This window comes from Alosa pseudoharengus, unplaced genomic scaffold (assembly GCF_046254945.1).
Source record: "Alosa pseudoharengus isolate Yale_2024_CS ecotype anadromous, Long Island Sound unplaced genomic scaffold, YU_APseudo_1.1 YU_APseudo_1.1_scf_4, whole genome shotgun sequence".
Classification (NCBI taxonomy): domain Eukaryota; kingdom Metazoa; phylum Chordata; class Actinopteri; order Clupeiformes; family Clupeidae; genus Alosa; species Alosa pseudoharengus.
The window spans coordinates 25727047-25747404 of record NW_027468774.1 but is presented as its reverse complement, the minus strand read 5'-3'; the positions used below and the strand labels follow the sequence as shown (position 1 = coordinate 25747404).

Here is a 20358-nt window from a genome sequence, read left to right as displayed (position 1 = left end):
TCAGGGGTCTGCTGGAGACCCTTATTGATGGAAACCAAAACTTGACTGGCACCCTGAAGCTCCACGCTGAGCTGGCTGCTCCTTCCCAACACCTCGGATAGCTCCTGCAGCTGGGCCTCCATGCCATGACTTTGCTCCTCATAGTGATTGAATAGGTGGTCCTTCAACTCCTGACATGTCTCCCTCACCTGCCAATATAAATAAACAGAATGTGTATAGAATGCAAGCTCATAAAGGTTGGTGAGGCTCAAAGAATTCTGTATCTGAACAGCAGTGAACACATGCTTGCTCATATTAGCAACTGCAAATGATCTAGATTGTAGAATGATCCAATGGCAGAAAAATGTGTCCATAACAGTTTCCATCAAAACAAACAAACAAAAAATAACAGTAATCCACTTGACCAACAGGTACCTTCTTCATCAGTGTGTCCTCAAAGTTGGCTATGACTTTCTGATCCATGGCACGGCTGTGATTGATTCTCTCTATAAGGTCTTGAGCTTTCTTCCCAGTCTCATCAATCCTCTTGTTCAGAGGAAAAGAGCAAACATAGCTATCTTCTAGTTCACCCGTTGACGAAGTGCAGGACAAGGTGGAAGCTCCAATGCCCGAGTCTTCACTTTTAAAGAAAAGAGTGAAGACAGAAATGCACGAGGTGTCCCATGGGTGTATAATTCCATTATGATGAAGTAAATGAACATTTTGATATCTTACATCTGTGGTTCATGGCTGTCATCCAAAGTCATAAATGGTATTTGTTCTGAAGAGCCTTGGATCATCCCATCTGCATCCTAATGGTATTATTAACCAAACAACACATTAGCCGACTTTACTGACATTTTCAACAAGACCACTAGAAGCTACTGAAACATATAGCTGCTAGCTGCTACTGTTAACGTGACTTACAATTTCAGGGTGTCACCAGTACAAAGACTGTTTACAACATTAACGTTAGCATTTTAAACATGGCTTAAACTTACCTTTAATGATGACCGTTGGTGAGGATTGACACTTTTTGGTGTGGACTGACACAGAGGTGAGGATGGCTTCTCAAACAAATGCTGTTCCATGTCCTTTTCAATGTTAGCAGCTAACTGTTGCTAGATTGAAACTGGTAGATGCTACGCTGATATTTAACGTTTATCAAAAAACTAATGGTTTAGATTCGCAACGACTTTTTTAAAAGGAGTTATTAGGATCTATTTCAGTGGATTTTGTAGGCTATTTTAGCATCCATTAACGTTAAACTTAAAAATGATATCATGTCTTGCCTTTTTAGTTCTAAGCGGCAGCTAACGTTATGTTAACTTTGATAAAACTGCTTCACTGCTTTTATAGAGCTATCACATTGCGTCTAAGATTTAGTTAAAGAAACTATAACAACAAATGTTATGTTATATTCGGAGGAAATACAAGTCTCCTATGACTAACTGGCTAGCTAAAAAGCAAAACTATGATAACGACTAGTTTTCAGTCAATGTTAGCTGAGGCCAACGGTCCAATCGGCTCTCGAGCCCCAATCCCACAACGTAGAGCCAGAGAATGCCTAATAAGGGAGATGGCTCTGGTAGAGCTCTTGAAACATCGTCTTCCTCATATTTTGCCACAGTTCTGGGGTATTTATCTGTTTAATTTTGAGTTACATTATCAAGCGGTAATCGATGTAAATAATCACCCTTTGCATTCTGGTTACTTGCAACTTTTTGGGAGGTGTGAAGACCAGTCTCCACAGAGGTCATATGCTTTCATTAATATGTATTTCACCACACTGCACTGTTGAGACATAATTAACATGTGTGTATATACTTGTTAAACGTTTTACCTAATGTAAACAGTGCCATTGTTGTACCCATTTTATCTGAATTGTTTATTGGAATGTATTGATTATGAAGACTAACTCACCTGAACCACCTCAAAAATCCTCCTCACCGAACCACCTTGTGAACAGGAGCCTACATCTGGCTACATAATCCTATCATGGGAAATAAAAAAGTTTGTTGAGCAGTTGCAGAGACTGCAAACTGCTCCAGACTTGTGTTTACTAAAGAGATCATCATCTCAACTCTGAAACTCAGGTTAGAGGTCTGGCAGCTAATTAAAGTAGCCTAATTCCTATGCAAAGTAAAGCAGTTAAAAAAAAGCAATTCCTTTGTGTAAGCATACCAAAGATGATGAGTGAGTTCATGAGTGGTCTGCAAGCGGAAGTGGGCTTGATGTGAAAGCAGCAACATGCAATGTCATGTAATATAAAGTACTTCTTCATTATATTTTTTCTGTTAAGAATGTGTCCAATTGCTTTTGATAAGTAGGCCTACCCCTAATTTGGTTGCAGCCTTGTTGGACAAAAGCAGTATTACCAAACAATATTGAAATTAAATACCACATGGCACAATTCACAAAAAGTAAGGCTGTTGCCCAGGGGCGTAGCCAGGATTATTTTATAGGGGGGGCCAGCTGGGTCCAGACATTTTATTGGGGTGGCACTTGGGAATCAAAACTACTATTTAAAAACTACTCAAAAAGTTTTGAAGATTAGGATAGCCTATTTTAATAATGGTAATAAATTGTGTAAAGCCAACACTGATACACAGGTCAGTTTGTTGTCCACTACTAATCATTTTCCATAAATAGGCCAATGCTATAAAAAAGTACATTATGATAATGCACCTTACTTAATCAGTCTTATTCAAATGATGTTAAATAACAATAAGATATTTAATCTTATACTGATGGCCAAACTATATTTCTTTCTGATATCCACTCTAAGTACTTGGCTGTAAGTAACATGGCTCTGAATTAAGAAATTTACCCTTAGAACCCTAGACTGAAATAAATGGCATTTTTATTTAGTAATGAAAAATGCCCTTTCTGCGCTCCATATCTGTGACACGCACTGATCTGACCTGACTGAACCCGAGTTTGCGTGTTCTGTGTGTACACTCATGATGATTCTAAAACAACTTTTTACTGCATTGTCATAACAAAGTGAAGGCAAAAAGGTGTTTTTTTGTCGAATAAATTGGGATGCAATGTGAGTCTCGAATTGGATGCCATGCAGGAATTTGCTGGGATCTCAAAACCGCATTATGAACATACTTTGCCATAGAGAAACACATGATAGCGTTGGATTATGAACATGCCTTGCCACTACAACACACAAAAACGTGGGGAAAGTGGAGTTATTATTTTGATGTCATTTCGTCTGTTTTATAACCCAGAAGGATGTACTTGGTATCAAATGATAGCTCTGTATCTCCTCTTTCATCTGACATGCGTGGCATATCTATCCGATCACGGGTTCGTGAATAGGGCCTAATTCAAACGATAGTTGGTTTTTGTACATGATGTTATTTTGCAGTCACGTTGTCTGTTTTTATAGCCCAGAAGCATCGATATACTTGGTACCAATAGATAGCCCTGTCTCTCCTCTTTCTTCTGGTGTGCTTGCCATATCTATGCGATCACGGGTTCGCGAGTAATTCAAACGAGAGTAGCCTAATGGGTGCACAGGTAAAATCAATTTGATTTAATTTCATGATTTTTTCTTTGTTTTCATACTTGATCGCACAGGCAAGAGTTTAGTCTCGTTGGAAAGCCCCACTTCTGCTCTGTCACGCAATTAAAGTTTCATCTCGCTGCGATGAACAGTTCTGGAGCAATGCAACAAAGAACTCAGGCAAAGCAGCCTCTGCCTGACCAGCTATGGCAAGAACAACATGCAGTCAGCAAATTATGTTTTTTATATAAAGTAGCTTAGCCTAGGCCCCATTAGCCTACTTTTATTGGAGCCATGATATGTGCCTAATATGCTTGAATTTCACCCGAATTTTATCGAAATATTTTTGTAACAGCGTTACCGCAGGCATCCGATTATTTCTGGTCAGCCCCACACGTCAATGTCAGAGCCTACCTAAGGACAGCCCAACGCAGCTCACTTGGCTATGATTCGTGACACATTCTAACATCTTATTAGCATTAATGTTCCAACTCATCATCAACTCATGTTGTTACTGCATGAGGTTAAGTAGTAGTCAGTGTTTTTAACAGATGACTTGAATTGTCCCGCTGCTGCTGCTGCACTAGGCCTAGCCTATCACGATATGATCACAACCGTGGGCTACACTTCCTGACTGGGCCAATGGTCGTAGATAGAGTGCAGTAATTGGTTCAGTCCCTGCTTTGCAAAGTGTTGGCAAAGTGCCGTCGAAAACGGCAGCAATTATTTTTTTCTTTTTTACTTTTCACTGAACGGAGCTGGGGGGGGGGGGGGGGCAGCAGGGTGGCCAAGCTTTGACCAGTGGTGGCCGTGGCCCCCCCTGGCCACCACGTAGCTCCGCCCCTGCTGTTGCCTTCAATATTTCAATGCCTGAGAAGTAGACTATCATTTTCTTTAATTATCCACTAATGCCAATGGCTTGACTCAACAAGGAATCCGGCGTACATGCTATACTATTACTACTACATACTATTACTTTGCTACCATAAAAGTATTTCCATTCCCGTGACCCCAATCTGTCTATTCAATTTCCTTATGTCATGAAATCTGATTTCACTGGAAGGCTGTACTGGAAACTAGTCCACATGCACTTACAGCAGAGGCTATTTGTAATGCACAGACTAATCACACATCACTCAGTCACTCAAGCTACCACACCTGGGGCTGTCGTGAGCGACACTTTGCTCTAGTAAAATAAGATAACCATAAATACATACACACACATCAAAGCTTCTTATAAACTGAAGTCACTGTCAGCAAGATAATCCCCCAGGAAAATCCATCAGCTTAAGGATACAGAATACAACCACTGGAAGAGGCGTTTCCTCCTCACTCTTTTGGAAGAGATGATGCATTATGAAATCAACAAATCCAATTCATTTTGAAAAGACTTATTATGCAATAACAGGCCGATTACTTAGACTTCAGTTCAGTTTATGAAAGTTCATAATATTATGTTTTTATACGATTACCTCTGACAATTCATATTTTACCCACTGTCCAAAATCAGCTAATTAAATTCAGTTTACAGTTGCATGGTACCTTAGGAGTTATACAATGTGTTGTCATCCTTATATAAAATCAGGAGGTGTTTGTTATCAAGTGTGTTATGTTTTACCTGTATGCAACTAAATATGCACTGATACAAAATGTGTGTGTTTTGCAACTGAAGGAAGATTTGTCTAATGACATTTGGTAAAAAAAAAAAAAAAAAAAAAAACCTTAATGCACATGACAGTGCCTTAAGGAGCACTGATCTAAAACGTATAAAAAGAGAGTACTTTGCCTGGGCTGTGTGTATTTAGAAAGATTACAAAGAGACAGAGAGTCTTGCAAATCTGTGTATTGTTTTTCAATGATCAGAACATCATCTTTAAGTTTGAAACGTAGAAACGATGCATAATTGAGCCATTGCGGAGGTGGGCGGTGACTGTTAAACTCCATACAACACCGTGATGATCAATATAGCCTAGCCTGCTGCACTAATGAGCTGCATTAAACCGAGGGGCGGGGAGTATGTGTTTATGCACCAATTGAAACCCCTTCATAGCACGAAAAGGGTGGGGAGGAAAACTTCGTGGACAGACGCCTTTATAAAGAGTACTATTTTCAGCACCAAGGAGAGGGCTGATCTACCGGCGCGCGAAGTCTTTTCTGTCTACTCTAATGACCAATAAAAACCTTCCGGTTGTCGACGGTAAGATTATGTTTCTTTCTTTTTCACTTTTCAGGAAATAAACAAACCTAGACCTAGACTACTATCATTTGTGTTCTGTAGCATATTTCATTCTATTGTTTAATTAATTAGCCTATACAGCAATATTATTTCTGTATTTGACCCCTCAAAATAAACTTATGTCTGAATAGTATATTTTTGCACGAGGAAATCTAACTTGTGAATATTTCTATCAGTTTTAGGCAAAAATACGAACAACGGATTTTTTTCTCTCTACATGTTTACGTGCTGTTGTGAGGAGGCACAGCCTTTGTGCTACTGAAGTTTGTTTTCGATCAGTGGAACTCTTGAACTCAAAACAGTAATCATGAATTCCATAAACATGACAAATTTGAACCTCTCGGATAAAGCCCGTGCTAATCTTTATGTAGTCCCTGAAGAGGAGCCAATGTACAAGCAGTACAAACCTGTGTCAAAGGACCTCATCCCTCTCCCCAAGTCAGTGCTGTACTTGTTGATGGCTGCATTGGTGATTGTCGCTGTGGCATATGCCATTGTGGGACATCTCATAAAGGATCTCGCTAATGATATTGCAGGTAATGTAGTCAAACATTGTTATTATGTTTAGATGTCAGTATATTCCATTTGAAAATGATTGTTTTTATAAAAGCAATGAGAGTGAAGATGGGTCGAGCTGTATGTTTTATCGGTAAATAGAGTAGGCTCTATCAACCTTACAAGTAACTGTCCTTGCGCTATAAATAAAGTTGACTTGACTTATCACTCGGAGTGGGCACCTATAAATATAAATTCTAAATGCAAATTCATTGCAATTGATTCATGTCAAACATTTGTGTTCGATGTCATTTAATCATTGTTCACAGAGAATAGATGTTCTAGCTGGGCAGTGGTAGTGTAGTGAGTGGATAAGGAGCTGGGCTAACATGTAGTAGGCTAAAAAGTTGTGGGTTCAATTCCTGGCTCACCGTTGTGCCCTTGAGCAAGGCACTTAACCCCGACTTACTCCAGGGACAATGGCCCTTGTAACATATAAGTCGCTTTAGATAAGAAGCCTGTCTGTTAAATGAATAAATGTAATGTAAATGTTCTACTACAGTCCCATGAATAGATAATGAATGAAGACTTCTCCTTGCCCCCTTTTCTGAATCTCTAGATTGTGTGATTGGTCCTGCAGAGGACCCATCAGAGAAGCCGAGTGATCTGACATGCGCGTCGCCCACCCACCATATATCACCCATGGTGATGAACCATTCCAATGCCTTCCATGTGTGGGATACGGATGACGTGGTTATTCCCCTGCCCCTGCTGGACGATGAAAGTCCCCTGGGAAGCCCACTCCTAATGGCTGCCATTCCTTACATGCCCTCCTTCTTCCCCGCACACATGCATAGTGCACACAACAGCCCAGCTCAGCACAGCCCCAGCGTCAGCACAGCCCTCCCACAAGACATCTGAAAAGGATCTCTGAACAGCCGGACTTTATCAGGAAATCAAAAGGAAGCCAAGCTGAACTCAAAATGCAATCAGAGAAGATTTAGTGTGAGGAAAAAAGCATGTCCTCCATTTACTGTAATCTCAGCTTTGGAGAAGATGAACTGACATTAACCGACTGCTAATATGTTTTTTTCAGCCATGTAAAATGACATGTTAATGTACCAACCCAATTCCCACCCCCATGAAACATCAGGTCACTCTGAGGATTAGGGAGAAGCCACTCTGACCCCTCAAAACCACAATGACTCAACAAGATGAAATGTACTTCATAATGTTTTCATATTCCCATATTTACGTAATGTTTTATCCCCAAATTCAGATTGAAATAGACGCATACCACTTTTCTGTACCCAGCACCACACAGGGCAACATTTGATGCTGATGTTTCAAATGTCCACTTCCAGCACATAGCCACATGACACCAAGGACAAACATGGTATTCAAGAAGGGAACAGAGTCCTGACCTGAGAACACCTCTTTTTGTTGACATTGGGCTTTTGGAGTAATGAAACAAAAAAACTCATTGATCAAGGTGAAATGAAGAAGCCAATATAATGACTTGCAGAGAATTGTTGAGAAACATGACTTGGTCTGACATGTGTAGAGTTCTGACTTGGACTTGCTTGGAAGGTCAAATGAGCAGCTTTAAATATACATGTGCATTACATATCAATTATTTTGGAGGATCTCAATGACATTCCTTGATTTTTAACAGCACTATAGTAATCTTCGTATAGTAACTTTGGTTGTTGTCGAATCAAATGCCAAGGGGAGCAGGTTGCAGTTTTAATTGTCAAAACCTAAAAAGATGCATTATGACCATGAATAATTATGAAATTCTGAATGAACAATGGAAAAGAATGTTCCCAACATTCCTAAGCATTCTATGCACCTTGTTTCAGGCTTTTGTTATGTATTTGCATACATTTCAGCTCATGGCACATGAAATAAAACACCAGAAACGAGGAATAGTAGTAACTTTACCTTTTAACCGCCTTTCAGTGTGTAACAGTCATTGTAGGTCTGCATGTATGTTTATATTTAGTCAAAAAAACCTGCAAACTGCACCTTTAAAGCAAGAATCACTGCATAAACCACTAAGACTACTTCTGTTGTAAGCTTATGATACCAATAACCTTGCTGTTTACATTAAAACAAAAGGTTCTTTGAGTTGTCCGTTTCGTTTGCATGTTGTCTTATGTCCTTGGCTGCAGATCAGACTCAAATCAACAGTTTAGGCATCTTAGTTCAATAGTTTTGTCTAATGGGCCATAAAGTGTATTTTGCGCTTTAGATTTGGTAGGTGGCTAAAAACAAGTTCATCTCTTCAGTAGCCCCGACATGCTATTTCTGGATGAGGGATAAGCTCAACATGTAACACTTAAGTGGTTACGGCAAATTCAGTGTAGCCTGCACAACATTTAATCCGTTTCTTGGGATTTCCTCGATCTCTACACCTGCCCACTGACGCACCACCGTGTTTACTAGCAAACACATTAAACTGTTAGTTGGTACACACATTGGTAGACCATTATGTTAAGACAACTGTTAAGATGACCCTTTGCCATGGACCCAACTGTGCACATCTAATGTCTTCTGTGGTGGTCCTGCAACAAACACTATGTATAAACAGATCAGTGCATGTGTGTTCTGCAGTGACAAATTAGTGGAAACCAGTGGGATTACGTAAGGATTATAGCTCAGACTGGAGACTACTTGGAAAACTATGTTTGGGGTTAGCGTTAAGTGTGGAAGTAACATCTCTAGAGCATCTCTGGTGAACTATAGCCTAGGCCCTAGTTTGAGTTACTCACATTCATCTCATAGAAATGCTTAATAACTTAGATCAGAGGTCTTTAACTACTTGGCAAATGAGCCCCCTCACCCCACCCCCTATAAGCCAGTTATATCATATAAAACTGCTTCTTATTAAACCAGGCCAACAATGTGTAGAACAGTCTGTAGTACATGTTTACGAGTGATTTGTAATAGTGTCTCCAATGCCAAGCCAATAATAATTAGGCAAATGCATGTGCTTAAAGACCATGTCACCATCCTTTTTTTGGAAGAAAACAAATGAGGGATCAGATCATTTGGCAAAACCCTTGCAGTAATTTTGAGGACCTTCTGAAGGTCATGAACCCCCTGTTGAAGTTGATTGCCCTAGATAATACCGTTATAAGGATTTCAAAATATCCCTAAGAAAATAAACAGGCTACACACATTTCATGGTACTGGCACTTCATTTGAAGAAAGATGTTGTAACCATGTGGAAAGCAGTCATGTAATCCAGCCTGCTTTCCTGGCAACACTCAAATAACTTTTAAGTCTACTATGGGGCATGTTGCTGCAAACACGTCCATCAGCTTAAAAGAACATGGAATCTCCAAGGGTTACAAACAACAGTCCACTCAACTTGACTTGCCAAATCAACAGTTTACTTGGCATTAGTTCTCCACTTAATATACTCAATACACAAGTCATGGCTTTTGAGATGTATATCAACTGAGATAATAAACACATCCACACAAGTGTTCTGGGTACAACTTTAATAAATCACTTCAACCCTGAGTGAATTTCCCTTCTTATGGGTTCACACTGGACAGGAGTTTAAGTATGGTTTTGTTATGCTTTTTATTTTTACAAACAAGGTAGGGAGATTCAGATTTCAACCAAAGTAGCCATTAGTGCCAAAGCAGGCCCCTCAGAAGCATCTCTTGCTGAGATGAATAACTCCTGGTCAGCGTCATCAAAGGTCTATCTGCTGGTAATAAATCTGTTTTAGGTCCACCATCCAATTTGGAACAGATGATTTAAAAAATTTAATAGCTGATATCCCACACACTGCTTGAAGAAGACGGAATTCTTTTTTGGCCAAGTGCTGTAGTCAAAGACAGCGGGATGTGTCCGATGGTCACACACAGACAGAGTGCAGTATAAATATGAAACCAGAGAGTTGGCTGGCTTAGAAGGGCCACAGAAAATATGAGTCCTTAGTTGACAGCTCACCAGGATATGGATTTGGATACCTGCCAGGTTCAAATTCAAGAGTCTAGTCGACAGATGGGGCTGTCGTAGACCATTTGTAGGTTGACCTTGTGTCCTACAAGCTCACGGATGTTGTTGATTCCATACTTGATCATAGTGGGCCTGTACAGACGGAACAAGTCATAATTAAATATGTGAGAAATGTCATTACATTCATATGATCAATCAAGTAATGTTGATACATCTAGTCACACTGAGATGCATGCAATATAATTTACAATATATTCCCCCATGACAAATACAAGCACACAGACATCACTTTAGTTTCAATGTTTCTTTTTCTGGAAATGAGAATAATATAACCTAAATTTAAATAGGTCAGTAAGTGCTATGACCTAGAATGTGACTGGATGGGGACAGGGCATGGACTTTGGCCCCTGGAAAACAGCACATGACAAGAGGCTAAACTGGGACTAGACACCAGACTTGCGCACAGCTGGTCAGAGATGAGTGCCTCATGGAGTGGGCAGAAGGTGTATACAGGATGTAAAACAAATGTTGGTTTGGATTATGTCATGTGGTACATGTACACAGTAGACTCCCCATCCTCACAAATGTCCTTTCCTTACAATTAGGTCACACTAAAGTAACAACATTAGACAACTGTTTTTGTCAGACCAGCTCACAGCCTGGAATCAGGCAGGCAGGGAACTGTAGGCTATCAAACCATTTTCAATTAATAGCATTCTAAGAAGACCAAAAATGAATAAAGTGGCAAGTATTATATGGCGCTAGAATAACCTTACCTCTCCAAGGATAGTCCCCAGGCAATGACGGACACTCCCTCTGGGATGCCCATTGGCAGCAGCATTTCCGGCCGGAACACTCCAGAGTTACCCACCTCTACCCACTTCTTTAGCCCTGACAAGAGAATGGAACAGGGAAGCAACAATATCAGCATGGAAGCAATCCTACGCCCATAGGTAATTTTGTTTATTAAATGTTATACTCCACAAGGGCATGACAAATAAAATAACTACTGGTACTCTGGTTCCTTTTTGATAAGAAAAAGTAGGTACTAAAATCCTGAATGTGATGCGTATATAAAGCAAAGGCTTAATGACCGCTATACCTTCATGATAGCTGAAAATTTCCATACTGGGCTCAGTGTAAGGGTTGAAGGCTGGTTTGAAGCGTAGTTTGGTGATTCCTGTAAATATATATATATATATGATTAATAACAACAAAAACAGACTTCGAGCAACACAATTTTTATCCAAACTTGTTATTGAAGGATTTAGAGCATCAAATGTTTGCTATTAAAAACGTCAAAATCAAAACTGACCTAATTTTGTGAAGAACTGATGTAGAATGCCCATGAGGTCACCCAGGGTTAGCCCATAGTCTGCCACCACACCCTCTATCTGGTGAAACTCGGCGAGGTGAGTAGCGTCCAGGGTTTCGTTTCTGAACACCCTGTCAATGGAGAAGTACTTGACCGGTGTGAACTTTCCCTGAAAGACACAGACACTAAAATTAGCATATTAGCACTCAGACAGGATTACAGTAGTAGTAGAAGTGAAAGCAGTAGTATAGTATTGGCAGGAGTCTTTCACTTAATATTGTGTAAATGTTTACTAAATCAATATAAAACCTGTTGAGGAGTACAAACCTTTGTCCTCATTTCCATTCTATAATCTGAATCACAACTGTGTCATATCGTGCAAATAAATCTAGAATTATAGACTGAGTGACTGACTGACTAATCCTCTGGGATGTGTCACAGTTTACAGCTTGGCACATGAGCTAGTGAGCTAGCTAACTGCCAACACTCTCTTCAACTGATGACCCTGAATATTCCTTAAACCCAAACAATAACCAAAAGAAATGTGAAGGGCATTATGCATTTTTTGCTCCTCTAGACAGTTGCCATTTGGCATGGATACCTAGGGCCTGATTTGCTAAGATCCCAAATAAATAGTCCTTAATTGTGTGTGCATGCAAACATATTGAACGTCTGGTTGGGGAACATTTTGCGGATGATCAACAAAGATAAACAGCGTAAATGATGAGTAAGAACATAAGGGGGCCAGCCGTATGTAATGAGGGTTTTGAGCCTTTTGTTGGCCTCCATCTTGGAGAGTCTGATAGAGGAGACTGACTGCGAGCGCTAAATGGACTTCAATTCTATGAAATTAGAGATGTTAGTGGAAGAGCCAGACAGACATTTTTGTGTGCTACAGAAGATAACTCTGACTAATACAACCTGAGCTGAATAGTGAATGTTTTGAATTTTTACTTTCATTTGTCTTTAAATAGGTGGCAATAAATTCATGTTTAATATAATTTAATTTGCATTATGAAGATTGAGTAAAAATAACAACTAGATATATTGCATAGCTGTAAATGGCATGACCACCGCATGGTGTTGCTACCTGCTACCCAAAGAAAATAAAGCTGGCAAGTTGTGGATGAGAGAGACAGACAGACAAACAGAGCGAGCATATTTGTAAGGTGAAGTGTGTGCCCCTGTGTGATGTGTTTGCCTGTACGTGTACGTGTACACGTGCATGCATGCATTTGAGTGTCTGCCTATACAAACTTGTGTGCACAGCCTCACTGAGACAGGTCTGCAACAACAGACAGTACACTCTCGAGACACCCAAATCTGTCTGTCTGCATGTGCATTAATTGCACAAGTATACTTCTGCAATTATATGGTGCTCATAGTGATAACGCATCAGTATGCTGTACTTTTACAATGTGTGCATGTGTAATGTCTGTTTGCATCCTGCACACATGAATATCTGTGTGTCTGTACTACAAACAGCAAATTGCTAGTGTGTGTATGAGTGAGTGTGTCTACGTGTGTGCTTGCCTCTGTGTATGTAGTGTGCGCGTGTGTGCACATACAATATGTGGGTTTTGCATTTAGGTCACTAGATGGCGCTACACCACAAATGAATGGGCTGGGTTGATGTGGCTCTTTGAGACCAACACACAACAAAAATGTTGTAATGACACAATGGTTCTTGATACATTCCACGACAACAGCTTCCAGTCTTTTAGAGGGCTCTGGGACCAAAAGCTTCTATTCCTTATCAGCCTAGAAGGGCTGCATGCCCAGGAAGCATGTGCTGAATAGAAACCCAGCTGCTAACAGCACCCATGTCTACGGAGGGAGTGCTTGACCAATCAGCACCTTAGTTTCAAATGTATCAAATACAGATATCATAAAACATGCATACAGAATAACCACACTTGAATGCACTCTACAAAAAACATGCACACAGAACAATCACGCTCTTGAACCAAAACACTGAACTACAAAACCATACCATGCACACACAGAGAAAAACCATTCCCAGAGTTTCCGCTGTAAAACATGGGATTGAAACTGGTCAAATTTTATGTTCCTCTGAAAGTCATTAGACCAACATTCTGGTAAAATTACACCGACCAGTGATGGTCCCCATTACCAAGGCCCACATTATCAACTTCCTCCCCTTGGAGTGCCAAGAAAGCATGGCTAATTTCTGCTTTCAAAAAACAGACACAACAAGAAAGGTATTTTTCTTCTCAATGCAATGCCAGTTATAAATCAGGATGACCAACTGCAGAGCTGCTCATGGAAGGCAACACCATGCCCAAAAATCATTACAACAGCAGACACTTGTCAAGCAAGCTGGAAAAAAAAAGTTCTTTATCTGATTCCTCTCTAAGAGTGAGCACCATTGATATGTTTAGGGTCCAAAGCTGTACAAGGGTACATAGCATCTGAATCCCCAATAAAATATCACTGGCTTTGCTTTGAGCCTTTCTGGGATTATTGGACTTGGGTTGTGCTGCAGTTCTGCGTGGGTTAGTAAAGCCCTTATTGTGTGTGGGTTAGGAGAACCAGTGCTTGTGGATTAACGGAAACAGTGGTTGGCTTAGTACAACACATGCACTTCCATTTACATTCCCATCATCTTGCATGCTTCTACCTCTTCGCTTCTTTTCCTTCTTCGTTTACCACCTCTTCTCTTTTTATTAGGTTGCCCTTCTTTTTTCTCTAACTTTTTCTTTTCTTCTTGTATGCACTGCAGGACAGGAAACCCTCAGTCAAACAGCTTCAGAACCAAGAGGTGATACACCCACTTTACACATGTAGGGTCCTACCTCTCTCCACCAACTCATTTACTGCTTTGAAATGTGGTTTACAAAAGTGTAATGTGAGTAATTTTGGGGCGTCAAGTGAACATGAAGTGTGTTTTTTGTGTGAAGTTAAGTACATACCTGCTGTGCCAGCTTGTAGAGCATGCGAGCGCTTACAGCTGTAGTATGTGTACGGAGGATATTCTTCTGAGCCTCTTCTATCTTCCAGTCGTACTTGTATCTACAATATGACAACAGGTTAATTAAAAATGGGCCAGCGTATTAATACTGCATACATCTATTATGAGGGGCATTTGTAGAGCAGCCAAGATGCTAAAGTATTTCTGCCGCCATGATCATTAAGACATTCAGAACCAACCAAGAGAAGACTACCCTTTCCCTGATTCATTACATGCCATATATGGCTAGTCGCTACATCTATATTTCTATCATTATTAGTTATCCAGTGACTTAGACAGAGGCATTTCAACATATGAATGGGTCATTCAGCGTCAAATCAGATAAGATTGTTGCTGCACCATTATCAGATTTGTTCAAACCTTGTCTATATCATTAATGGGTCCCAAGGCCAAGGTGTATAAGATATTTCTGTTCAAATCCTATGACTTCATATTGTTTCAGCCCCCGATATTACTTCAGTTTGACAGCCTGAAAAACGCATTATCTGGGAAGCATTGTTTGGCCATTAACATCTTGAAAAGTATCAAAATCTGAGACGGTGCAGCAACCATTTTCCTGTATTCTGATATGACACAGAATGACCTGCATGCAGACTGAAGTACGATATTTGTGAATCCATGTCTGAACCCATCATACCCTTGTGATCCGAAGCCTCCCTCAGAATGGACCTTTTTTACTCTCTCCAGGTAATCCTGGGGGAAATCGCGGGAGACAGCAGGGTCTACAGTAAAAACATTCAACAGAATACGTTGTCAATACTTCTGCATTCTGCTGGGAAGAATTAGTCAAAGAAACAATCACTCTACTCACCAGATAAGAAGAATGTGTCGTGTTGGTCTCTTGCAGGATGCTGTTGTGGCTGGAAAAGGGAGTCGAAATTCCAGAAGGAGCTCTCGATGAAATTGTTTGTGGGCATTTCTGTGAATCTGCAACAAATCAATTGGAAATCAAAGTCTGAGCAAAACGCTCTATGTCTCAAGTTCAATGAATGGCCAGAGAACCTACCCCATCTCCAAAAAGATCTGTCTGAACTGTGTGCGCACTTTCATGAGTGGGTGCAGGTGTCCACAGTCCAAAGCTACACCAAGGGCTTCAAAATTGTACGGTTTGAAAGACTTCTGTTTCCAGCTCCCACTGTGAGAAAAAAGACATGAGGCTTTAGAACTACACATAATAACATTAGGCCTGCACCTGTCAGGGTACTGGCCTTATAAGGGCATTATTTGCTAGAAAGCACAGCGCAGCCTGCCTCACCTCGTAATCATCTCTGGCGTGAGCTCAGCCTCCTGCTTGGTGATGGTGGTGCTGAAGGAAGGGCCTTTAGTTATCCAATATGACTTGACAGTCCTGCAATTCATTGAAACAGGTGTTCAGTAATGTCATCTAGCATAATATGAAGTTATCTTAGAAGTCAAAACAATGGTGCTCCATAAAGTTGGTAAAGCACTGTTCTCTTCAATTCAACTGCTGGAAAATACAATTGTAAAATATTTCATGAAAAATATGTCTTCTACAAAAAAAAGCTCATCACGGTCCCCAGATCACAGACCCAGTCACAACAAGATGACATATGAACCCTATAATAACAGGAAAGGAAATAGCAGCTTGTCCCTGGCCACGTGTTAATGCATGATGGGAGTTGTTCCCATCTCCCATACGAGAGTTTTTATCTTGGAGAACGCGAGGACAAAGTGCTGTGAAGTAAATAGGATGGAGCTTTGGGGAGGAAGGCCGGGAACACAGTGTGACTGAATCCATTTATGATATTAAAAGAAAAAAATATATATATTACTACCACTCCAGCCGCCGTAAAGCTTCTCACACTGGAAGACAGCCATCTGGGTCATGTCTGTGCCAAACACCCTTGCTTCCTGAGCACAGAACATGAGCTTGCACCGTCCCACGAGGGAAGGGGCGGGCTTACTTATCTTTTGTGATATCAGAGAAATGGAACAGAACCCTCATTTATACATGCTTGCCTGTGTTCTATGCCCCGTGCATGGATCACACAATGATAAGCTTCTCTGGAAGAACTCATGTGAAATAAAAATGTTAACAAAGTTAAACTGGACAGTGAAATTCAGAGACTGAATGTTCTCTTTCTTTTGTATAAAACTAATACATTTATCTCAGAGGTTTTTAGCTTTTTCAATCTTTCAAACTTGTTTAAGGGGAGGGTAAATTGCTGGTTGTTTACATGGTGAGCACTTTTATAAAAACCGTGAATGCTATGAAATGGCCAGAGAGATTGTTGTAATAATTTAACAACGCATTTCTTGGGAAAGAAATGTTTTTTATTTAAGATAAACTGAGCTTATGGCAATGTTTTGCACCCAAATCCAAAACTATGAATTCAACAATAATTCTTACGGAATTGAAAAAACTATATAAACCCCTCCAGTATTTCCATATATTCAACACTTTGGACTGAGAATGTCATGCATTTTGCATTGTCAAGACACTTTTGAATAAAAAAAAAGACTCAGGGTTACAATTATTAGCCAACCCTAGGGTGTGTGTGTCCACTCATTTGTGCATGTCTGAGTGCATGTGTGTGTGTGTGTGTGTGTGTGTGTGTGTGTGTGTGTGTGTGTGTGTGTGAGAGAGAGAGAGAGAGAGAGAGAGAGAACTGCCACTGTTCCACTGTTTCTTAATGCTCTGGGGCCGTATTCACAAAGCCTTTTTATCTTACCACTCCTAAATCACACTAAAAGATTTTAGCTAGGAGTTTTCTCTTAAAAGTTATTCACAAAGCCTTTCAGACCTACTCTTAGTAAGGAAAAAAGACAACTCCTAAACTAAGAGTGAGTCTTCGTTGCTATGGATGACGTTATTATTACTCATGCACGAGCTTGACTGAAGTGACCACCTTGATTGGCTGATGATTGTAACGCGGGAATGATTCCAAACACCTCCCTTACGATGATGAGTGACAGGTGACAGGTCTGAGAATGCGTGCACTACACAAGTAGTGCGAAGGACGGAAGATGATAAATAACTGAATAAAAAGGCCTAGCCTAAATGAATAAAGAGTAAGGCAAAACAAATAGCCTAGTAGCCTAATGAAACATAGGCCTACGGATTGATGCAGTATCATTGCAACATTATTAAATTAATCTGTCACCATATGCCTACGTTTGCAAAGAGGAGAACATTTTAATTTGATTCACAATGAAACGTTACATTTAATTTACATGTTAACAATGAGTAGTTTTGGTTGTTGTTGTGGGCATTATTGCGTCCCTTTTATGAATGCAAAATTGTTCCCTCGCGATTGGAAGCTCCTGTTGCTGCATAGGCTACACATTTCAAAACATTGCAACGTGAAATGCCACAAAAAGCTGTTTGTGAATAGGTCTTAGTGAGTTAGGAGTCCTCTTGACTTCTTTTAAGCTGTCCCAGACTTAGGTGCTACTTTTAGGTCTAAAATGCTTCGTGAATTACTTTTAGTGAAAAAAATTAGGAGTCCTAAAGTTAGGAGTGACACGCCCATTATTTTTAGGAGTTGCTCCTAAATTCGCCACTTAGGAGCTACTTTTAGCCTTAAAATTCTTTGTGAATACGGCCCCTGGACTAAACCAGAGACAGATGGCAATTGTGTTTATGTTTAACAACATTTCTGTTTTTGTTTTCATATTTACAGTTTTTGCCTATCGCTTACACACTTTTTGCAGAATCTGGCTCATTATGTCAAAACTCACTGTGAGTCAGCACTCACATCTATGCCAAAATGAAACACTGCAATCAAAACTTAACCATCCTTTCTAAAATGTCATTCTTGCAACAAAATGATACACATGTGCACCATTTAAATTACTCTTTCAAATCAGCAGCAACACACTGACATGCTTTATCTTTCATCTTTTATCTGTATCGTAATTTACTTAGACAGTCTTTTCTGAAATGCTCCAGTAATCAGCTTACTGTTGTTTTTGTTTTAAGATTGCAACATTATACATACAACACACACACACACACACATACTATATATTGGTACAGATACATGGCAAGACAAGTAGCCTGAGTTTTTCAAATAAAACCAGTTGTCTAGCTCCCTCTGCTGACCAGAGTTCAACACTAAAAAGGTCAAGCATCAGCACCTACTGTCAACACTATTCTACTGTGAGAGCCATTCATTTATAAACAGACTTTGCAGTGATCTGGTCAATGCAGTGCATTACACTGCACACAGAAAAAGCTGAAATTGTGTACGCAACTGCACAAAAGTTGGTTAGGTATGCTGTAACCAGAGGCTTTTTGTTACAGACACCCACAACAGGCGGATACAGAAACTCACACTTCTGTCAGCAGTTTGCGTTTCTTCAGCTCATTCTTCTCCTTCTCATCCACATCAGCAGCAATGCCCTTCTGGATCTGCACCAGCTTCCCCTGGACGGAATCATCTATTTTCTCCACCTGCCATACATGATCCCACATATGGGTCACACATTTGCACCTACATAGTTACAGCTGTTTAAATTGACAGCAACACAAAATAGGCCAATACGTGTTTGACTACTACACATTAACACTTAGCAATGCACACAAACAGAAAAAAGACGCACCATTCTGAAGACTTTTGGCCCACCCTCGTGACCTTTGTCCACGCGAATCCATTTGTTGGACATGGCTTTGCTGAAGCCCACTTTTCCACTTGGCAGTTTCTACAGGAGAAATGCAAAGATGCATAAGCTCACAATACAAAAAGTATTTCAAAGGGGTTCAGACACATTGAATTAATATCATATATAAGTCATAATGGCCATCAGCCATTTGGGTCCACTAATATCCAAAGCATATACGCTTGGTCATAAAATCTCATCTATTAGGCGGCCACAATAAAGTGTGCTTGTGTCGAGATGAAAGGATGCCGTCAAATATGTTGCAGTCGTGTGCGCTTTGGCCTCAGCTGCTGGTGTCTTCGGCATCTCTGACTCACCATGAGTTCACTTTGAGCAAGACCCTCTTCAGGGATAGCATTGAAGACTCGGGCTTCATGACTCCCCTTCTCAGCGGTCTCCTGTCCCTCCCCAGTCAGCTCCCAGTGTTTAGACGAGCGTTGCTCAGCTAAAATAATCTGAAAAATCGGCAAAGGTGAGCCTATTAGCTGATAACCACCGTAAGTAAACACAGGGGGGTGAACACAAGTGGAGCTATACAACTGAATGTGTATGAACATGTGTCATATAACACAATTTAGCACGAGGATCAAATTAGGCAGCAAACCTATACTTTTAGAATTTAGCTTTAATTTATGTTCCTTCATAGCGAAACATGACAGTTAACACAACTTCAGTGAATACAACGTCATGCTAAGGCTCAGCAGTAAGCAGCTGCTCTATGTTCACTTGATTGTTTGAAAAAAACAATTGAAACACGTCTTGATTAACTACGTAAAGTGAAATGATTGTTTTATTACTATTTACAGAGTACTATGTTGCCTGTAACCATCGTATGCAAAAGGTATTGCATCAGTTCATTAAGGGACTGAGTGAATGGCTAGCACCAGATGACGGAGGTAACTACTTCCGCTAAAAGGCAACAGCGAATCGCTCCAGTAAAACTTACATCTCCCAAGGACTGGAGACTTTTAACAGCACCAACAACAACTTGGTGGTCCACTGAGAGAGCTGTAGCCACATCCTGGCTATCAACACCTCCGTCGACGGCTTCTATTCTTTTCAGAATTATTTCCAATACGCCGGTGTCTGCCATGCTTCAGCCCTTACAAGCCCCTGAACCGTCAGAGGAGCGGACGTGACATCACTTTCTTTACCGTAAATACAGAAATGTAAGCCTTACCGTAAATAACAATATATATGACGCTATTTGTAACACCCTTCTC

General features: G+C 40.3%; 1 protein-coding gene and 1 long non-coding RNA gene across 3 annotated transcripts; one reads left to right on the top strand and one right to left on the bottom strand.

Annotated features, from left to right (window-relative positions):
* The first annotated feature begins 5621 nt into the window (after positions 1–5621).
* On the top strand, positions 5622–8300 carry LOC143103102 (uncharacterized). Its single transcript, XR_012982719.1, has 3 exons — positions 5622–5693; positions 5909–6268; positions 6847–8300. It is a non-coding gene; the product is annotated as an uncharacterized LOC143103102 (long non-coding RNA).
* Positions 8301–9721: 1421 nt separating this feature from the next.
* Positions 9722–20253, bottom strand: farsa (phenylalanyl-tRNA synthetase subunit alpha). 2 transcript variants are annotated; one of them, XM_076265539.1, is made up of 14 exons: positions 20082–20253; positions 19453–19590; positions 19079–19177; positions 18811–18929; positions 15768–15860; positions 15519–15647; positions 15324–15439; positions 15150–15234; positions 14454–14553; positions 14162–14257; positions 11521–11689; positions 11308–11385; positions 10982–11096; positions 9722–10337 (listed from the first exon to the last, which is right to left on the bottom strand). In XM_076265539.1, the coding sequence occupies exons 1-14, from the start codon at positions 20226–20228 to the stop codon at positions 10232–10234; spliced, it is 1590 nt and encodes a 529-aa protein (XP_076121654.1). In that variant the 5' UTR covers positions 20229–20253; the 3' UTR covers positions 9722–10231. The 2 variants fall into 2 exon arrangements, with proteins under 2 accessions (XP_076121654.1, XP_076121655.1); XM_076265540.1 differs by lacking the exon at positions 14162–14257.
* Positions 20254–20358: the final 105 nt, after the last annotated feature.

What these genes read in the sequence shown, in the direction of transcription:
- farsa (XM_076265539.1), bottom strand. Translation starts at nt 20,228, where the DNA reads ATGGCAGACACCGGCGTATTGGAAATAATTCTGAAAAGAATAGAAGCC. An exon ending in TTGCTCAAAGTGAACTCATG is followed by an intron (nt 19,178 to 19,452) that starts GTGAGTCAGAGA and finishes TTTCTCCTGTAG; the next exon opens with AAACTGCCAAGTGGAAAAGT. An exon ending in AATTTTCAGCTATCATGAAG is followed by an intron (nt 11,097 to 11,307) that starts GTATAGCGGTCA and finishes TTCTCTTGTCAG; the next exon opens with GGCTAAAGAAGTGGGTAGAG.